This window comes from Ornithorhynchus anatinus, chromosome X5, assembly GCF_004115215.2.
Source record: "Ornithorhynchus anatinus isolate Pmale09 chromosome X5, mOrnAna1.pri.v4, whole genome shotgun sequence".
Lineage (NCBI taxonomy): Eukaryota > Metazoa > Chordata > Mammalia > Monotremata > Ornithorhynchidae > Ornithorhynchus > Ornithorhynchus anatinus.
Genome location: NC_041753.1, coordinates 5,518,202 through 5,538,732, shown reverse-complemented (window position 1 = coordinate 5,538,732; position 20,531 = coordinate 5,518,202). Strand labels below are relative to the sequence as shown.

The window sequence follows — 20,531 nt, the reverse complement described above, 5'->3', positions numbered from 1 at the left end:
GGTGAGAAATCTTGGCCTTGCTGGGGTCAATCTCTGCCCACCCTTCACCTGTGCTCTGCCCCCTCCGTCCTCCTGGCAGCTCGGAGAGATGGGCCTTTCCTTCCGGTGCTGAACCGGCCCCGGGCAAGGAGGCTTCCGAGCCCCAGCTGCCCCCGGCTCTGCTCCCGGCTCTGGGGGCCGAGCCTTCCCTCCCGGGCGGCCCAGACCGGATCACGGAACGCGCATTCTTCGACTGGCCCGGGTGCCCTGCTGTCTGCCAATGGGTTCCGGGTGAGTGGATGCACACGCTCCCGCGGAATCCACTCAGTTACCCGGGTCTAGCTGGCCGGGAGGCTTGGAGGAAGACTTGGCAGGGCACCGAAAGCAAATCCCTACGTGACCCCAACTCTTTGACCCCCTGTCCCTTCCATGCTGTGAAGCGGCATGGCGTAGTGGGTAGAGCTCCCGCCTGGGAGTCAGAAGATCAAAGCTTCTAATCCCAGCTCCGCCACTTGTCCGCTCTGTGACCTTGGGCAAGTCACTTACCTTCTCTGTGCCTCACTTCCTTTTGTAAAATGGGAATGAATTCATACAATTGTATTTATGTATGTATTTATTGTGTTTATGTATTTATGTACGTATGAAGACTGTGAGCTCTATGTGCAACAGGGACTGTGTTCAACCTGCTTATTTTGTATCCACCCCAGTGCTTAGAACACTGCCTGGCACATAGTAAGCGCTTAACAAATACCCTAATAATTATTATTACCATTTCAGAGTGGTGAGGCCTGGTGTTTATCCCCTCCGCCCGAACCCCATTCTCTCCGGTCTGCCTGCCCCGGGGGCGTAGGTACCCCACTGCCCAGAGAACAAAATTTCCGAGGCCCAAACGTGCCTCCACTTGATCTTCTCGATAACCCATTGGGGCTGGGGGGTGGGAATGGGGGAGGGGGAGGGGCAGAGCGGCGTTCCCTGGCTCCAGGAGTGAGAACCTTGTTTCTGCGGAATGAGCTGAGGGGATGGGGGATGAACCGGACCACTCCCTCCCACACCTTCCCCTCAGTGAGGAAGGAGGCAGGTGGAGGGGTGAGCCCAGGGTGGAGGGGGCGGGGTCTTGGGGACGGCCCCCTAGGTCCTCGACCCGGAAAAGACGCTGAATTCCCACGATCCCTGCTTGCGCTGGTCGGCTCATTCAGCCTGGGTCTCGCTCCACCTGGGCAGAGAATTTCCCTTCTCCCATTCTGGATCTGGGCCCGCCTCCTCCCTCCCTGCCCCCCCCCCTTTTTTTTCTATGGTATTTATTAAGGGCTCACTACGTGCCAGGCACCGTTCTAAGCGCTCGGGTAGATACAAAGTAATCAGGTCGGACATAGTTCATGTCCCACGTGGGGCTCGCATTCTGGATCTCCCTTTTACAGGTGAGGCAACTGAGGCCCAAAGAAGTGAACTGACTTGCCCAAGGCCACCCAGCGGACAAGGGATGGAGCCAGGATTAGAATCCAGAACCTTCTGGCTCCCAGGCCCGGGCTCTATCCACTACGTCATGCTGCTTCTCAAGTTCTGTCCCTAAGGAGGGGTCCCTCCCAGCCCCTCCCCACCCCTGTCGGCCCGCCTCCTTAACTTCCAAAAGGCAGCGAGATGAGGGCGCGCCCTAGGCTCTACCCTCTCCCGCCCGAAGAGCCGACGTCGGCTACAGAGGCACATGGCCAACGTCAAATACGTCCCAACCTATGCGGGGGCCCCCTTGCTCCCCCCATCCCCAAAAGGGATGACCAACACGACTTCCCGCTTGGAAACACACCCACCCAGCCCCACTCACCTCGTTCCCGCGGGACTGAAGGAAGAGCACCTCCGGCTCGGTGAAGGTCGTCATGGAGATAGACTTGACGCGGTGTGGGGGGTTCAGGCCTCTCCTGGGCAGGTGAGAGGGAGAGGGGTCCATCGTGGTGAGCACGGAAGAGTTGGGAGCGGGGATGGAGGAGGAAAAAAGAACACCCTGAATTCATTCCGACCAAGCCCCCTCCCCTCCCTCGGTCTCCTGCTGCCGCTTCCCGTTTTGGGGAAAGCGGGAGACGGGAGGGAGAGGCTGGGGAAAGACGGACAGAGCCAGGGACATCTTATGACCTCAGTCTGTCGGAAGCAAACGGGGATCCACGGAAGCCAGCCACGGAGCCGTGGCGGGGGGAGCGCGGCCCTGTGTCAGACGGCGGGGGCTCCACGGGCCCGCCCCGGCTTGGGGGGCCGCTCCCTACCACCCTCCCGAAAGGGTGCCCCGACTTGGGGGTGAAAAAGTCCTTAGGGCTGCTGGAAAGCCTCATCTCCGTCCCTCTAACACACTCCCAGCTGACCAGGGCCTGTCAGCTCTTTGTGGGCAGGGAGCATGGCTACCCACTCTGTTGTACTGTCCTCTCCTAAGCGTTCAGTCCAGTGCTCTGCACTCGGCGCTCAATAAACACCGCTCACTGAATGTCCCTCTCCCGCTCTAGACCGTCAGCTCCACTGGAGGGAAGGCTGAGATGGGCTGGGGTGAGGTTCCCCGATTCGGGGGGGACGGGCGAGGACAGAGGACGGGAGATGGGGACGGCAGATGCCGCGCCCTCCCGGCTCAAGTCCTTCCAGCGTCGGCCAGGGCATCTGGTTGGACGGAGAGGGGGCCAGCGGACAGGGTCCAAGTGGACTTTCTTCCCTGCCAGGCCACCGACGGCCTGAAAACACATTGCAAAATCGAGGAGAGGGAGGAGGATTCAACCTCGACTAAATGGAATTTGGGAACGTTTTTGAGGGTGGGGCAGACACACTCGGTGTCAGCGCCCAGGTGGTCTGGAGGGCAACAGGCTGCTTGGTGAGGGTTGATAACGGCCGAGGGGAGACGGGCGGTGAGACGGGGGCGGACTGACAAACCACCATGCGGGTCTGAGCTTCCGCCAAGGAAGATGCTTTCAGCTGCCTGGAGAGGCCGACTCCCCCTTTCACTCATTCATTTATTCATTCGATCATATTTTTTGGGCGCTTCCTGTGTACAGAGCATTGTACTAAGCACTTGGGAGAGTCCAGTGGAACAATGAACAGGCACATTCCCTGCCCACAACAAGCTTACAGTCTAGTTAGGGGGAGACAGACATTAAAGGAAAAGAATAAATTCCCTGGGCAAGGGAGAGGGACGCGAGAGGGGGCTTGCTGGGCTCCCACCTCCCACAGGGAGCCACGATGGACTGTGGGTGTGGGGGACGTCGCCGGGGACCCCCACCACCTCCTCCGCCCCTTCTCTCCCACAACCTCCAGCTCTCCCGGGCCGGGTACCCCCCGTGACGGCAGGCCTCCGCTCGGCTCGCTGTTCCCCCTCAGCCTCTGCTTCCGATCCCGGGGACGAGGCTCGACCCAGGGACCGGAACTCGGGACCCACCGGCCCGCTCCTTTTCTCGGTATCAGTTAAGCACTTACTACGCTCCAGACACCGTACTAAGCGCTGGGAGGAGGTGGATACAAGCCAGTAGGGTCGGACACAGTCCCTGTCCCACATGGGGGCTGCCAGTCTTCATCCCCACTTTACAGATGAGGTCACGGAGGGCCAGAGAAATGAAGCGACTTGTCTGAGGTCCCTCGGCAGACAAGTGGCGGAGCGGGGATTAGAACCCAGGTCCTTCTGACTGCCAGGCCCAAGCTCTAGCCGCTACGCCACGCGGCTTCTCGGAGGTCCCAAACGTGTCACTGATGCTTCCGCGGGTGGAAGGCCTGGGGCAGAGTGGCACGGGTTGAGGTTGAGAAGCCTCGTGTCCAGGCCTAGGGTCCACCTCTGGGTAGGGGGGTCGGGGGAAAGGGGCTGGGCCTCGCCCCGGGGCAGAGAGCCAAGATATTTAGCGGGAGTTTGGACCCGCTCTGGCACCGGGCAGGTGGTCTCTCTGGCACTTGGCAGTCTGGGCCACGGGGCACACTGCCCATAGGTCAACCTCTCCCCTCCGCCAGGGGAACCCCGCTTACGTGACCCCGAAGCAGAAGGACCCTGGGAGCCGGGGGGAGGACGGGTAACGGTCAATCGACAGTATTCATCTATCAGGGAAGCAGCGAGGCCTAGTGGAGGGAGGCCGGGCCTGGAGTCAGGAGGACCTGGGTTCTAATCCCGGCTCTGCCACTTGTCTGCTGTGAGACCTTGGGCAAGTCACTTCACGGCTCCGGGCCTCAGTTCCCTCGTCTGCAAAATGGGGATTCAAAACCTGGGCTCCCTCCTCAGGCTGCGAGCCCCATGTGAGACCAGATGATCTTGTCTTCTTGTCAGTGCTCAGTGCGATGCTTGGCACAAAGGAAGCGCTTACCAAATACCACAGTTATCGCTTACTGAATGCTCACTGGGGGCAGGGCCTTGTATTAAGCGCACGGGAGGGGACAAAGCAACAGAGCTGGCGGTCTAAAGGGGGAGATTTCAGGCTAGTAGAGGAAGCTTTCAGGCTGGGGGAAGCTTTCAGTCTAAGAGAGGCAGGGGGGAGACTTCATCTGGCCTTCATTCGGGTCCTTTGCGTTTCAGAACAAGGTAGTTCACGGTAGTCCAGTATTTACTACTGGAGAGCACTGGGGAATAAACCAAAGTATTTATCGAGCGCTTACTGTGGCAGAGCACTGTACTAAGTGCCTGGGAGAGGGCAGTCCAACAGTCAGCAGACCCATTCCCTGCCCACAATGAGCTTAGAGGCTAGAGGGGGAGACAGGCATTGATAGAAAGAAATAAGTTAGAGATAGGGACAGTCTCCGGCATTTTCCGCGTCACCAGGAGGTGAAGCCCAGAGAAGGAAGAGCGGAAGCCCGTCTCGCTTATCGTTCCGTGAAGGGGAAGGGCCGGGAGGAAGGAACAGATGGAGCCCCACCCAGACACCCCCTACAACCGAGGCGGGGAGGAGGAAGAGGAGAAGGAAAAAGGGGAGGAGGAGGCAGGGGAGGAGGAGGCAGGGGAGGAGGAGGCAGGGGAGGAGGAGGAAGGGGAGGAGGAGTGGAGCCTGTCGGAGAGGGAGGGTCTCAGTCCCGATGAACTTGGAATAACAACTGTTCCGTCTGCGGGGGTTTGCTCTCGAGGAGCGGTGTGGCCTAGTGGAAAGAGCCTGGGAGTCCGAAGACCCGGGTTCTCATCCCCGGCTGCGTCGCTTGTCTGCGGTGGGGCCTCGGGCAAGTCACTTCACCGTGGCTCAGTGGAAAGAGCCCGGGCTTCGGAGTCAGAGGTCATGGGTTCGACTCCCGGCTCTGCCACGTGTCAGCTGTGTGACTGTGGGCAAGTCACTTCACTTCTCTGTGCCTCAGTTACCTCATCTGGAAAATGGGGATGAACTGTGAGCCTGACGTGGGACAATCTGATGACCCCGGATCTACCCCAGCGCTTAGAACAGTGCTCTGCACATAGTAAGCGCTTAACAAATACCAACATTGTTATTATTATGATGTCTCTGGGTCTCGGTTATCTCATCTGTAAACTGGGGATCGAGACCGTGAGCCCCACGTGGGACGGGGACTGTGGCCAACCCCATTCGCTTGCCTCCACTCCGGCGCTTAGTAGAGTGCCCGGTCCATAGCGAGTGCTTAACAAATGTTAACAGCTAGGTATATATCTGTAATTTATTTACTTATTCATCTATTTGAATTAATGTCTGTCTCCCCCTCTAGATTGTGAGCTCTTTATGGGCGGGGATTATGTCTGATGCTATATTGTACTCTCCCAAGGGCTTAGTACAGTGTCTTACACACAGTAAGGGCTCAATAAATATGATTATTATTAATAATAACAAATACCATAATTACTACTATTCCCAGTGCCTCGGCTCCCTCAACTGCAAAATGGGGGTTCACTCCCCGTCCTCCCCTCCTACTTACACCGTGAGCCCCACGTGGGACCTGGTCATCTTGTATCTACTCCAGCGCTTACCACAGTGCTTGGCAGCATATAGTGAGCGCTTAAGGAAAGTCCACAGTTATTAACTTCCCAAACCGACTCCTCGGGAGCGGTGAAACCCCTCCCCACCTCCTCATTCCTCCGCCTCGTAAAAAAGCAGCCATTCTTCCCAGACCAGGAAACCGGACCCGCTCAACAGTGACTGACCGGTTTCACCCCCCCGCCCCGTCCCTCCAAATTTCCTCTCCCATGCCAACTCTTTGGCCCTGAACTCGTTCGTCCCTGGGGCTCTTTGCTGCCTCCCGGGTTCATCTCTCTGGGGGCGGGGGGTGGGGGGCTTCTGTAAAATCTGTCCTGCGAGCTCCCGTCCGGGGGGAGCGGAGAGACCGAGTCTGTCCTCTCACCCGGGGGTCCGAGCCCCTCCTCGACCGCTCCGAGCCCCCGGGTCAACCCTCCATTTTTAATCATTCGTTCAGTCGTACTTATTGAGCTCTTACTGTGTGCCGAGCACTGCATTAAGCGCTCGGGAGAGGACGCCAGAACAATCAACGGACACATTCCCTGCCCGCAATGAGCTTCCAGTCTAGAGGCGGGGGAGACGGACATTAACAGACATAAAATAAATGACGGATAAGGACAAAAGTGGGGATGGGATGGGGGATAAATAAAGGGAGCAAGTCGGGGTGACGCAGAAGGGAGTGGGAGAAGAGGAAAGGGTCGGGGGCTTAGGCAGGGAAGGCCTCCTGGAGGAGGTGGGCTTTCAATAAGGCTTTAAAGGGCGGGGAGTGATGGCATGGGGAGTCAATCCCTGTTCTCTTACCTCCTACGCGGGACAGGGACTGTGCCTGACCTGATTGATTTATAACAACCCCAGCACTTAATAATAATAACAATAAAAACGGCATTTAAGTGCTTACTATGTGCAAAGCACTGTTCTAAGCGCTGGGGTAGATATAAGGTGATCAGAGTCAAGTTGGGCTCACAGACTTCAGCCCCATTTTACAGATGAGGGAACTGAGGCCCAGAGAAGTTAAGTGACTTGCCCGAAGCCACACAGCTGACGAGTGGCAGAACAGCGGCACATAAGAAGCGCTTAACAAATACCAAAACACACACACACACACACACACACACAAAAAAAAGATGTATTGTCACTTGAGGTTCATTCATCCATTCACTGGTATTTATTGAGCGCTTACTGAGCGCAAAGCACTGTACTAAGCGCTTGGGAGAGCACACTATAACATCAGGCATATTCCCTGCCCCCAGCGAGCTCACAGTCTAGAAGGGGACGCAGCATGGCGTAGTGGCCAATCAGACGGTCACGGGTTCTATTCCCGGCTCTGCCACTTGCCTGCTGTGTGGCCTTGGGCCAGTCACTTGGCCTCTCGGTGCCTCGGTGACCTCATCCGGAAAAGGGGGATGAAGACTGCGAGTCCCCTGCGGGCCAGGGACTGCGTTCACCTCGATTGGCTTCTATCAGCCGCAGCGCTTAGTAGAGTGCCTGGTTCTGGCCACAGGGTCGCCGGAGTCTGAACGACAGCGCGAGATGAAAACAAAGCTAACTCGAGTTTCCGCCCCTTCCTCCTCCCTCGACCACAGGATGCGCTGAGAGAGGAAGCCTCGAAGAGCCCGAGGCTCACGCCCCTCTCTGACGGTGGGGGAGGAAGGGGACGGAAGAAGGGAGAGGGCTGGCAGCGTGGCCGAAGGGCTAGCGCCCGGGCCCGGGCGTCGGAAGGACCCGGGTTCCAGTCCCGGCTCCGCCACCTGTCCGCCGGGTGACCTGGAGCCAGTCGCTTCACTTCTCTGGGCCTCGGTTCCCTCTTCTGTAAAACGGGGATGAAAACCGCGAGCCTCAGGCGGGACAGGGTCTGTGTCCAACCTCATTAGCTTCTATCTACCCCAGCGCTTAGTACAGTGCCTGGCGAATAGTAATCGCTTAACAAATACCATTCAAAAAAAAAAGAGAAGGGGAAGGGTTGCGTTTTCAAACCAAAAAGCGGGTTTTCTGTCTCGTTCTCTGTCAAACCTCCGAGCTCACCCTGGAGAGGAAGCGGGGAGACGGCGGCAGATCAAGTGAGAAGCAGCATGGCCTAGTGGATAGAGCCCGGGGCCCGGGAGTCAGAAGGACCTGGGTTCTAATCCCTGCTCCATCCCATAATGAAAATATTACTAATTTACGGTATTTGTTAAGTGCTTACTAGGTGCCAGGCACGTCTGCCGTGTGACCGCGGGCAAGTCGCTGAACTTCTCCGGGCCTCATCCGGAAAATGGGAATGAAGAGTGTGAGTTCCGTGTGGGGACAGGGACTCTTTCCAGCCTGATTAGCTTTTTATCTATTCCAGTGCCCAGAAAAGTGCTTGGCGCACAGAAAGCGCTTAACAGATACCATAATTATTATTATTATTCCAATTATCACGTTTCTCAGCAGGACAGAAGGGGGGTGACCCGGTTACCCGATCAGATCCCCAATGTGGGGAGGGCAGAACCCCTGCCTGACAAGCCGGGGGGTCGGACCCCGGGTTCCGGGAAGATTTGCTCACCCTTCACCGGGGCCCTTCCCCATTCCCCTCGGCGTGTCTCCCCACACTTCCCGGCGGAGGGAAGGAGAGAAGCAGGGTGGCCCAGTGGATAGACGCCGGGGCTGGGGGTCGCGAGGACCTGGGTTCTAATTCCGGCTCCTCCGTTTGCCTGCTGGGTGACCTTAGGCAGGTCGTTTCACTTCTCTGGGCCTCAGTTACCTCATCTGTAAAATGGGGATGAAGTCTGTGAACCCCGTTTGGGACAGGAACTGTGACCTGCCTGATTAACTTCTATCTACCCCAGTGCCTGGCACACAGTAAACGCTTAAAAAATACCATTTTTAAAAAACCCAGTAACGTTCCTCCAATTCTGCCCTCCCGCTTGATACTGGCGGCAGTAATACTTATTAGGCGTTAACTGTTTTCACAGCACTGTGAAAAATGTACCATAATGATTATTTCACTACCCTGGGCCTCAGTGGCTCATCTGTGCTGCAGTCCAGAAATCTTTTTTTAAAAAAAAATAATAATAATAGTATTTATTCAGCACTTTCTGTGTGCAACACATTGGGAATCTCTCTGGACGTGGGGGTCGGACTGGGGATAGGTCGACGTAGAGAGCTTTCAACGTCCGAGGTGGGGCCGGGTTCGGGGCGGTTTGGGAGCGCGGGGTGGAGCCGGGGGAGTCTGCAGCCTCTCTGCTGACCCGCCGGGGGATCTGCTACACGTGGGTCCGTGTCCGGGGGCCGCGGACACGCACACGCTCAGAAACGTGCCCTCGGAGACGGCCGCTCCGCGGGCCCTGGGAGGCCCGGGCACGTAGACGTTCAGGAGCAGGCAACTCACAAACACACACACACGCACACCCAGAAGGCACAGACACAAACATTCAGGGTCAGACAGCACACGCATATACATGCGTGGGTGTGCTCACATACACACAAACGCACACACGCTAAGCCCAAGCACTGACATTCGGGAGGAGGCAGCACACACACGGACACACAAACACACACGTGTAGGCACAAGTAGCACGGCTCAGTGGAAAGAGCCTGGGCTTGGGAGTCAGAGGACGTGGGTTCTAATCCCCGCTCTGCTACTTGTCAGCTGGGTAACCCTGGGCAAGCCACTTCACTTCTCTGGGCCTCACTTCCCTCATCTGTCAAATGGGGATGAGGACTATGAGCCCCAGGCGGGACAACTCGGTTACCTTGTATCTACCCCAGCGCTCAGAACAGTGCTTGGCACATAGTAAGCGCTTAAATGCCAATTTGATTATTATTATTAAGTATTCAGGGGCAAGCAGGCAGTCCATGCGCGAGTATACAGTCTCTCTCCCTCCTGGTAGGCACAGGCACCACATATTCAGGGTATTGCTTAACGGACGCACGCACAGGCACGAACACGCTCTGCCTCTGTTTCTCTCGCTTGATTCTCCGGGCTCTGGTGGAGCCGGCTTGGGCGACGGGGGGTCAGTCTTTCCTCCGATCTCCGCGACCGGTCCAGGTCCCCTCCCAGATCCCCCCTCTCCGCCCCGCCAGAGGAGCCGGTTCGAGTCGTCCCGCTGCTTTGGCTGACTCTTCCTCCCCCTAACCGGCCCCCCGGGCCGGGCTGCACACGGGACCCTGAAATCTGCTCCACTGGAGCCGGGGATACTTCTCTCCGCCTCCCCACATTTCAATCAGTGCTATTTATTGAGCGTTTACTGTGAGCAGAGTACAGGACTAAACGCCGGGGAGAGTCCAATACAACAGAGTTGGCAGTGACATTCCCTGCCCACAAGAAACTTAGAATCTAGAGGGAAAGACAGATATTAACAATGCTAATAATGGCATTTGTTAAGCGCTTACTATGTGCCAATCACTGTTCTAAGCACTGGGGTAGATACAAGATAATCGGGTTCGACACGGTCCCCTGTCCCACATAGGGCTCGCGGTCTTAATCCGCCATGTTAAAGATGAGGGGACTGAGGCCCAGAGAAGGGAAATGACTGACCCAAGGTCATCCAGCAGACGGGATTAGAACCATAACCTTCGGACACCCAAGCCCGGGTTCTAGCCATTAGGCCACGCTGCTTCCTATGGACAGAAGGGCTCTGGGGCTGAGGGTGGGGTGGCTTGTAATATCTCTAAGTCACATATTATAAATTACTTATTTATGGTATTTGGTAAGCACTTACTTTGTGCCAGGCACTATTCTAAGCGCTGGAATAGATACAAGATAATCGGGTTGGACACGGTTCCTGTCCCACGAGGGGCGCACGGTCTTAATCCCGATTTTACAGAGGAGGGAACTGAGGGAGAGAGGAGTGAAGTGACTTGTCCAAGGTCACACAGCGGACAAGTGACGAGAATCCAGGTCCTTCTGATGCCCATGGCCGGGCTCTATCCTTTAGGCCATGTTACTTCTCTAATTCCTATAAATGTCTGTTTCCCCATCTAAGCTCATTAGGAGCTCATGAGAAATAGCGTGGCTTAGTGGAGAGCGCGCAGGCTTGGGAGTCAGAGGTCGTGGGTTCCAATCCCGGCTCCGCCACTTATCAACTTCACTTCTCTGGGCCTTAGTTACCTGTTCTGTAAAATGGGACTGTGAGCCCCACGTGGGACAACCTGATTACTTTCTATCTACCCCGGCACGTAGAACGGTGCTCGGCACATAGGAAGCGCTTAACAAATACCATTATGGTCATTATTGTAGGCAAGGGACATAACCGCTAATTCTGTCGTGTTGTCCTCTCCCAAGTGCTTAGCACAGTCCTTGATCGATTAACCGACTGACCCAAGAGCAAGGACGACGGAGAAGGGAGGGGGAGAAGGGGAAAATGAAGGCTGGATCAGGGAGGGCCTCTTGGCCTTGACTTTCTCCCTGGGACCTGCTACTGCCAGCCTCCGAGGTCGGCAACTCTCAGCTCAGGCAAACCTGATTTCTGACGTCTTAATAATAATAGTAATTGTGGTTTTCGTGAAGACCTTACACTGTGCTAGGCATTGTACTGAGCGACACAGTCCCTGTTCCACATGGGGCTCCCAGGCTCAATCCCCATTTTCTAGATGAGGTCATAGAGAAGTGATGTGACTTGACCAAGGCCACACTGCAGGCAAGGACGGAGGCAGGACTAGAATCCAGGTCCTTCTGACTCCCAGGTCCGGGCTCTCTCCACTCCGCCATACTGCTTCTCTATGCTTCACACCCAACTGGGCCTCCCCTCGAAATCCTGCCGCTGTCCTCCCCGCCGCCCCCCAGGCACCCGTGTCCTAACCTTAGCCTGGTCTCCTGGCCGGTCACGTCACCGCAGTCCAAATTTCCTCCCATCTACCCATCAAATGCCCTCCTTTCGGCCGGCCTGGCAAGCTTTCCCTTGGCTGATCGCCTCACCCAAAGCCCATCGATTCCAGGAAGTCCTCTCTGGTGAGCCCTCTAGACTGTGAGCTCGTTGTGGGTGGGGAACGTCACTGTTTATCGTTCTATCGTACTTTCCCAAGCGCTTAAGTCAATGCTCTGCACGCAGTAAGCGCTCAATAAATACGACTGAATGCGTCCTGCACCCTCCCCTTCTCCCTCCTTCCCCTTCTCCCTGCTCGCTTGAACCTAACAGTCGAGAAGCGGCGCGGCCTGGCAGAGTTGGGCCCGGGAGTCGCAAGGATCTGGGTTCTAATCCCGGCTCCGCCGTTTGACTGCTGTGGGACCTCGGGCAAGGCCCTTCACTTCTCTGGGCCTCAGTTCCCTCATCTGGAAAATGGGGATGAAGACTGCGAGCCCCAAGTGGGCTAATGGGCCCGACCTGATTAGCTTGGATCTTCTGCAGCGCTTAAGTACAGTGGCTGGCCCGTAGGAAGTGCTTAACAAATACCTTAAATAAATATAATAAAAGAGCAGTCGGTAAGCTCCCTGTGGGCAGGGATCCGGTCTAGTGACTCTATTGGACTTTGCTTTCCCAAAGTGCTTCATCCAGTGCTCTGCACACAGCAAGCGCTCGATTAATACCATCGATGGATTGATTGAGAAATGGGGGGGACGAGGGTGGTCTCAGCCTGGCTCTCTGCCGTGACTCTTCAGAACCACAGACCCCCGGCCCCGTTGGGACCCCATCTCTCCCTCCTCGGCCGAAGGCTTGGTCGGTCACCCGGGGGAGGCAGCGGGGGGGACGGGGAGCCCTCCCCCACGACCCACCGATCCATCAGCGGGGTTTATTGAGCGCTTCGTCTGTGCGGAGCACTGTCCTAAACGATTGGAAGACGCCTAGCCCAGAGACTTGGCAGACCCGTTCCCTGCCCTTAAGAAGGGCGATCTGTGAGGGTCGCCGGGGTTTCTGACACGCGGCTGTTCCGGCCGGAGAAATCGGGTTTGTAGAACGCCCCAGATCCGCCGCTTCCCTCCGGCTGAGAGCTATTTTGGAGCAGGAGCAGTCAGTTACCTAACCCGCTGGCCCGGGCCCCCGGGGGCACCGCCCCAACCCCAGCTTTGACGGGCCGGGTCGAGGGGCGGCCCGGCTTCTGCTGGCGGGAGCGGCAAAACGGCTAGAGTCCGTGCCTGGGCGTCAGAAGGTCATGGGTTCTAATCCTGCCTCTGCCACTTGTCCGCTGCGACGCTTTAAGCAAATCACTTCTCTGGGCCTCAGCTACCTCATCTGCAAAATGGGGATTAAGATGGGGAACCCTATATGGGGCAGGGACTGTGCCCCACCTGATTACCTTGTATCTACCCCAGCGCTTAATAGAATGCCTGGCACATAGTAACCACTTAAATACCGTCATTATTATTATTATTACTGGGGGAGGATGGAACCTGAAACCAGCAGCATCTGGGCTTGACGGAGCTCCTGCCTTTCTTCCAAGAGAGCCTCGGCCACTCCCCGAATGTTTTCCTACACGAGCCCCTTTTACACACTTAAGTTGTCCCCCTTCGTTTTATTGCCGTCGAGTTACGTCCGACCCATGGCGACGCCCCGGACACATCTCTCCCAGAACGCCCCACCTCCATCTGCAATCCCTCCGGTAGTGCAGCCATAGAGTTTTCTTGGCAAAACCACGGAAACGATCGACCGCTGCCTTCTTCAGCTGGAGCCTCAGTCCTCGGCTCGTGCCGTTGCTGCCCAGCGCAAGTGAGTTTTGACTTGTAGCAGATTGCCTTCCACTCCCTAAGCTAGGGATGGAACGGATATGCCTATTTCCCCTTTAAAAGGATTTAAACCTCACCGTACCTCGATCCGGGCTCTCTCGCCACCGACCTCTCGCCCGCATCCTGCCTCTGGCCTGGAGCACTCTCCCTCCTCAAATCCAACAGTGACTCTCCCCGCTTCAAAGCCTCATCGAAGGCCCATCTCCTCCAAGAGGCCTTCCCTGACTAAGCCCTCCTCTCCTCTTCTCCCACTCCCTTCTGCGTCACCCTGACTCGCTCCCTTCATTCACTTCCCCCTCTCGGCCCACGGCACTTACGTCCGTATCTGTCATTTCTTTATTTCTACGAATGTCTCTCTCCCCCCACTAGACTGCGGGCAGGGAATGCATCTGTTATATTGTTCTTTTGACTCTCCCAAGCGCTTAGTACAGTGCTCTGCACACGGTAAGTGCTCAATGAATACAATCGATTGACAAAGCTCCCCATCCTGGGCTAGAAATCCTCTACCCTATCCCCCTGGCCTGCTACTTCTCTCTTTCCACCCGGCTCATTTCCTCTCAGAACATCGCCGGTTCTGACTCCTCCCTGCCTTTCCGCCCTCAGTCCCTAAGCACTCGCTCCATCGATCATCTTACTGATTGAGCACTTACGGTCTGCAGAGCGCTGAATTAAGCCCTTGGGTGAGCACGATACGATCAGTGGGCGTGATCTCCGCCCTCAAAGAGCTTACAATTGAGCTGGGGAGGAGAGGTGGGAGACAGATAAATAACAGGGAGAAAGAAGCGAAAGACTGACAAGAATCAGCGTGGCCTAGTGGAAGGAGCCTGGGTGTCAGAGGATCTGGGTTCTAATCCCAGTTCTGACACCTTGCCCGCTGGGTGACCTGGAGCGAGCCATTTCACTTCTCCAGGCCTCAGTTCCCTCATCTGAAAAATGGGGATTAAGGCTGTAAACCCCATGTGAGACATGGACTGTGCCCAACCTGATCTGCTTGTTTCGACGCCAGTGCTTAGTTCAGTCCCTGGCACATAAGTGCTTAATAAATACCACAATTATTATCATTATTACCACAGTGCTTGGCATATAGTAAATCCTTAAACGCCACCAATTACTGCATAACTGGCATTGCTGGTGGGGCCTACTACGATTCCTGGCACAAAGTAAGCCCTTAAATACTAAAATTATTATTATTACCACCACAGTGCTTGGCATAGAGTAAATCCTTAAACACCACAACGGTGATTATGCATACTTGCCACAGATAGTGGGGCTTAGAACAGTGCCTGGCACATAGTAAGCGCTTTAACAAATACCACAGTTATTACTATTATTACCACAGTGCTCGGTATAGAGTAAATCCTTAACACCACAATGGTTATTACTGCATACTTGTCAGAGGTGGTGGGGGCTTAGAACAGTCCTTGGCACATAAGTGCTTAAAACAATTATTATTCTTATTATCACCACAGTGCTTGGCCTATAATAAATCCATAACAAATATCACCATGGTTATTACTGCATTCTTGTCGCGGGTGGGGCGGCTAGGGGTTGCAGAAGTGTTGAAGGGGCGGTTGGTAGGCGAGATAGGGTGGGGAGACTAGGCAGGGACGGTCTCGTGGAAGAGACGTGATTTCAAAAACGGTGGGAAGACCTTTCCCCCCAGCAACCGAGATGGAGACGGTGACCAGGTGGGCCGGTTGCCCGGCGGGGCCGGGAGAGCGTCTCACAACCCTCGCCCTCCCCGCCAGCCCGGACGGGGGGCTTGGCGAGGGAGTTTCGATCGGCACCGGGCTTAGGGTCGGAAGACCAAATCCTCAGCCCCGTCTTCCGACGCCCTCGATGAAAACCAGGCGACACCGAATGCGTTAATGGCTGAATGTGTGGTTTGGCCCTGGCCAAGATGCTTCACCTGGGAAGGGTGAGGCTCGCACTTCTGTCTTCTCCCAGGGAGGATAAATGAGGTGGCGGGTGGAGGGAAGGAAGGAGGGATAGAGAGAGGGAGGGAAAAAAGGAGGAAGGGAAAGAAGGAAGAAGATGGGGGAGGATGCACCCTTTAAAAATGAGCCTTCAGTCCCAACCACCGTCTGACTGCCTCAACCCTGAGCCTCCGTCACGGTTCGTTGGGCCAGTCAGCATGTGAAGGAAGGTGTGGCGTACCGCTGCGCTGAGGGCGGAGAATTCGACTGGGCAATCGATGGTATTTACTGAGTGGCCACTATGTGCGCAGCACTGTTCTGAATGCTTGGGAGAACACGTCACAATGGAGTTGGTAGACGCTCCAGCTCCCTGCTCCAGCGCCTCTTCCCTCCGGGTCCCCTCATCCCTCCCCCGGGTCCCCCTCCTCCATCGCCTTCTCTGTCTCTCTCCCATAGGTTCTCCCTCCTTAGCAACTCCTCTCCCTACAATCCCCTCATTCCTCCTCCTGCACCCTCCTCTCCACGCCGCCCCCGCCATCCCCTCATCCCTCCCACTATGTCTCCCTCCTCCAGCACGTCCTCTCTCTCCCTCCAGATCTCTCCCTCTCCTCAATCGATCGTATCGATCGAGCGCTTACTGTGGGCAGAGAACCGTACTGAGCGCTTGGGGGGCCTCCAATATAATGCAGTAAACAGACCGGGTTTCCCTGCCGACAGTGAGCTGATCAGTCTAGAGGGGGAGACACCCGCTGGGTCGCCCTTCTTAACATCTTCTCCCCACCCCTCCCATTAGGTCTCCCTCGTCCAGCACTTCCTCTCTCTCCCACCAGATCCCCTCATCCCTCACCCCAGGTGTCCCTCCTCAGCGCTTTTCTCCCCCAATTTCCTTGTCCATCACCCCCGGTCTCCCTCCTCGGCACCTCCTCTCTGCCCCATCCCCTTGTCCATCACCCCAGGTCTCGCGCCTTAGCACCTCCCCCCCAACCCCCACCCCCCGACCTGCCCAGGTCTCCCTCCTTCGCACCTCCTCTCCCCCCGCCGGATCTCCCACCCCAGGCCTCCCTCCTTAGCACCTCCTCTCCCCTAGGACCTCCCACCCCAGGGCTCTCTCCTGAGCACCTCCTCTCCCCCGATCCCCTTGTCCATCACCCCAGGTCTCCCTTAGCACCTCCTCTCCCTTGATCCCCCGTCCATCACCCAAGGTCTCCCTTACCACCTCCTCTCCCCTGATCCCCCGTCCATCACCCCAGGCCTCCCTCCTGAGCACCTCCTCTCCCCCTGATCCCCCGTCCATCACCCCAGGTCTCCCTCAGCACCTTCTCTCCCCCTGATCCCCTTGTTCATCACCCCAGGCCACCCTCCTAAGCACCTCCTCTCCCCAAGGACCTCCCCCCCCAGGCCTCCTTCCTGAGCACCTCCCTTCCCCCTGATCCCCCTGTCCATCACCCCAGGCCCCCCTCCTGAGCACCTCCTCTCTCCTAGGACCTCCCACCCCCGATCTCCCTCCTGAGCACCTCCTCTCCCCCTGATCATCACTCCGGGTCTCCCTCACCACCTGTTCTCCCCCTGATCCCCCTGTCCATCCCCCCAAGCCTCCCTTAGCACCTCCTCTCCCCCTTGATCTCCTTGTCCATCCCCCCAGGCCTCCCTTAGCACCTCCTCTCCCCCTTGATCCCCGTGTCCATCCCCCCAGGCCTCCCTTAGCACCTCCTCTCCCCCTTGATCTCCTTGTCCATCCCCCCAGGCCTCCCTTAGCACCTCCTCTCCCCCTTGATCCCCCGTCCATCCCCCCAGGCCTCCCTTAGCACCTCCTCTCCCCTTGATCCCCCTGTCCATCCCCCCAGGCCTCCCTTAGCACCTCCTCTCCCTCTTGATCCCCCTGTCCATCCCCCCAGGCCTCCCTCAGCACCTCCTCTCCCCCTTGATCTCCTGCCCATCCCCCCAGGCCTCCCTCCTCCCCACCTCCCGGCCGCCCCCGCCGGCGCCACTCACAGGAGGCCCGAGCAGGCGGTGCAGACGAAGCTGCCCACGGTGATGTCCACGTAGGTGACGCCGCGCTGGGCGCACTCGAAGCAGTGTCGGTTCCCGGCCTGGCTGCTCCCGCCCAGCTCCCGCACCCGGCGGCACCACACCTCCGACGCCGCCTCCGCCTCGGCCTTGCCGCCCGCTCCGCCCCCGCCGGGGCCCGGGCCTTTCTTGGTCGCCATCATCATCCCCCCCCTTCCCGCCGCCGCCGCCGCCGCCGCCTCCTCACACGGTCCCCTCAGCGGCGGCGGCTCCCCGGCACCCGCCAGCCGCGCATGCGCGCTCGCGCCTCGCCTCCTCCCCCTCCCCCGACTCCACCCCCGCGCTCTGATTGGTCCCCTCGTCCACCCCCGCACTGTGATTGGGAGGACGCCGGGGCGGGCCGTCCATGCGCATGCGCGCTCGCGCCTCCCCTCCTCCCCCTCCCGACTCCGCCCCCGCGCTCCGATTGGTCCCCTTGTCCACCCCCGAGCTCTGATTGGGAGGCCCACGGGGCGGGGCGGGGCAGCCTTCCACCTCTTCGCCCCGATTGGTCTTCCGCCGGCCCCCTCCGCCTCGCCTCACTCCCTCCCTCCTTTGCTGGTCCCGGATTGGCCGGCCACTGCGGCCCCTCCCTCTTCCCGCCCCTCCCCCCTGAGACCCGTGTCGGCGCTGACTGGCGGGCGCGCGCCTCGCCCCGCCCTCAGCCCGGCGGGCGGGGGCCCCGTTCTGATTGGTGGATCTGGCGGGGGGGGCGGGACAGACGGGCGCGAGGACGGGGGGAGGAGTCACATGGGGCGCGCGCCTCCCCGGCTCCCGCCAAAATTCAAACGGCCGCGGGCGCCCCCCCCGCGGGCCTCGACGTCCCTGCTGCCGTTGGGTGTGAGGAGAGGAGGACCCCCCCCCCCGCCAACGGGATAATAATCATTCAATAGTATTTATTGAGCGCTTACTATGTGCAGAGCACTGTACTGAGCGCTTTGGAATGGACAAATCGGTAACAGATAGAGACAGTCCCTGCCCTTTGACGGGCTTACAGCCTTATTGTGTTATGTCAGTTAGCAGCGTGGCTCAGTGGAAAGAGCACGGGCTTGGGAGTCAGAGGTCATGAGTTCGAATCCCGGCTCTGCCACTTGTCAGCTGGGTGACTGTGGGCAGGTCACTTCACTGTGCCTCAGTTACCTCATCTGTAAAATGGGGATTAACTGTGAGCCTCATGTGGGACAACCTGATTACCCTGTATCTACCCCAGCGCTTAGAACAGTGCTCTGCACATAGTAAGCGCTTAACAAATATCAACATTATTATTATCGCCTGATGGGAGACCGGTCCTCATCCCGGCGGCTGAAAAGAGCAATGAAGTTGGAAGATACAGATTCGAATCCTAGCTCTGTATGACTCTGGGCAAAGCGGCCGAAATCGCTTCCTGAATTAATAAGGTTGTCCATCTGTTCGAAGAGGACGCTGGCAGTGGCGAAATTGCCTCCTTGAGTGGAGGTGAGCGGGAGACCCTCTTCCCCTCCTTGTCTGTGAAAAGTTTCCGCTTAGTAATAATAATTGGGGTGTTTGTGAAGCACTTACTACGTGCCAAGCACTGTAATACGCGCTGGATACAGGCTGATGGGGCCAGACACAGTCTCGGTCCCACGTGGGGCTCACAGTCTTCACCCCCATTTTACAGATGAGGTCACTGAGGCACAGAGAAGTGACTTACCCAAGGTCACACAGCAGACAAGAAGCGGAGCTGGAATTAGAACCCATGACCTTCTGACTCCCAGGCCTGGACTCTTGCCACTAAGCCATACAATGCTCAGCACCTAGTAAGTGTTTATCAAATTATCATTATTATTACTGTTATTTCCCGGCTCCTTGCTATTCAGGGTGAGCACTGCTCAGACACCGGTGGTAAAGAGGGAAAAGGAGAGGGTTATCACCACAAACTTCTGTAAAATTCAAAAGCGGGAAAGAACTGAAGAACGAGAGTGGCCCAAGTGAAAAGAGCAATGAGGTTGGAAGATACAGATTCGAATCCTAGCTCTGTATGACTCTGGGCAAATACTTACTCTCTCTGGGCCTCAGGGCCCTCATCTGTAAAGTGGGGGTAAAATACCTCAGTTTCGTGCCCCAAAATAGCATCCCATCAAAGGTCAGGATTAGAACCCACTTCATCCTGACTTCCAAGCCCGGGCTCTATCCATTAGGCCCCGCTGCTTCCCACCATGACTGGGATATCACCTCAGAGACGCTTGAGAAGCCGCGTGGCTTAATGGATAGTGTACGGGCCATGGAGTCAGAAGGACCTGGGTTCTAATCCCGGCTCCACCACTTGTCTGCTGCGGGACCCTGGGCAAGTCAGTCCTCTTCTCTGGGTCCCAGTTCCTTCATCTGTAAAATGGGAATTAAGACCAGGAGTCCCAAGACGGACAGGGACTGTGCCCAACCCGATTAGCTTGTATCTACCCAGCTCTTGGGAGAGGACAGTATAACAGAGTTGGTAGACACGTTCCCTGCCCGCAACGAGCTTACAGTCTAGAGTGGGGGGACGGACGGACAGATGTTAATATAAATCGATCATTTATGGTTGTGGACATAAATGCTTGGGTGATTCCTGCCCCCGGAACCTAAAAACTCCTATTCTCCTGGACCCAGGGTGATTCAACTCAGCCAATCACTCCACCTCGCCCCGACCCCTCACCACACCACACCAATTTCTCCCTACGGACTGTCTTTTATTATTATCTCATCTATTTCGCCGCCGACTTCTCACCTACATCCTGCCTCTGGCCTGGAACGACCTCCCTCCTCATATCCGACAGTGACTCCCCGCCTTCAGAGTCTTATCGAAGACCCATCTCCTCCAAGTGGCCTTCCCTGATTAAGCCCTGTTTTCCTTTTCTTCCCTTCCCTTCTGCGTCACCCTGACTTGCTCCCTTTATTCACCCCTCCAGCGCCACAGCACTTATGTGCATATCTGTAATTTATTTATTCACAGTAATGTCTGTCTTCCCCCCACACCCCAGACTGTAAGCTCGCTGGGGGCAGGGAATGTGTCTGTTTATTGCTCTCTTGTCCTCTCCCAAGTGCTTAGTACAGCGCTCTGCACACAGTAAGCGCTTAATAAAT

The 20,531-nt window shown here is 57.0% G+C and overlaps 1 protein-coding gene across 1 annotated transcript in view; it reads right to left on the bottom strand.

Annotated features, from left to right (window-relative positions):
• AGFG2 (ArfGAP with FG repeats 2) overlaps window positions 1-17,665 on the bottom strand; it is a 29,431-nt gene extending 11,766 nt beyond the window's left edge. The window contains exons 1-2 of the mRNA XM_029056131.2: window positions 17,397-17,665; window positions 1,799-1,892 (exon numbers count right to left, since the gene is read on the bottom strand). Coding sequence (XP_028911964.1) covers window positions 1,799-1,892; window positions 17,397-17,617 — 315 coding nt within the window. The 5' untranslated portion in view covers window positions 17,618-17,665. The remainder of the gene's footprint in view (window positions 1-1,798; window positions 1,893-17,396) is intronic.
• Window positions 17,666-20,531: the final 2,866 nt, after the last annotated feature.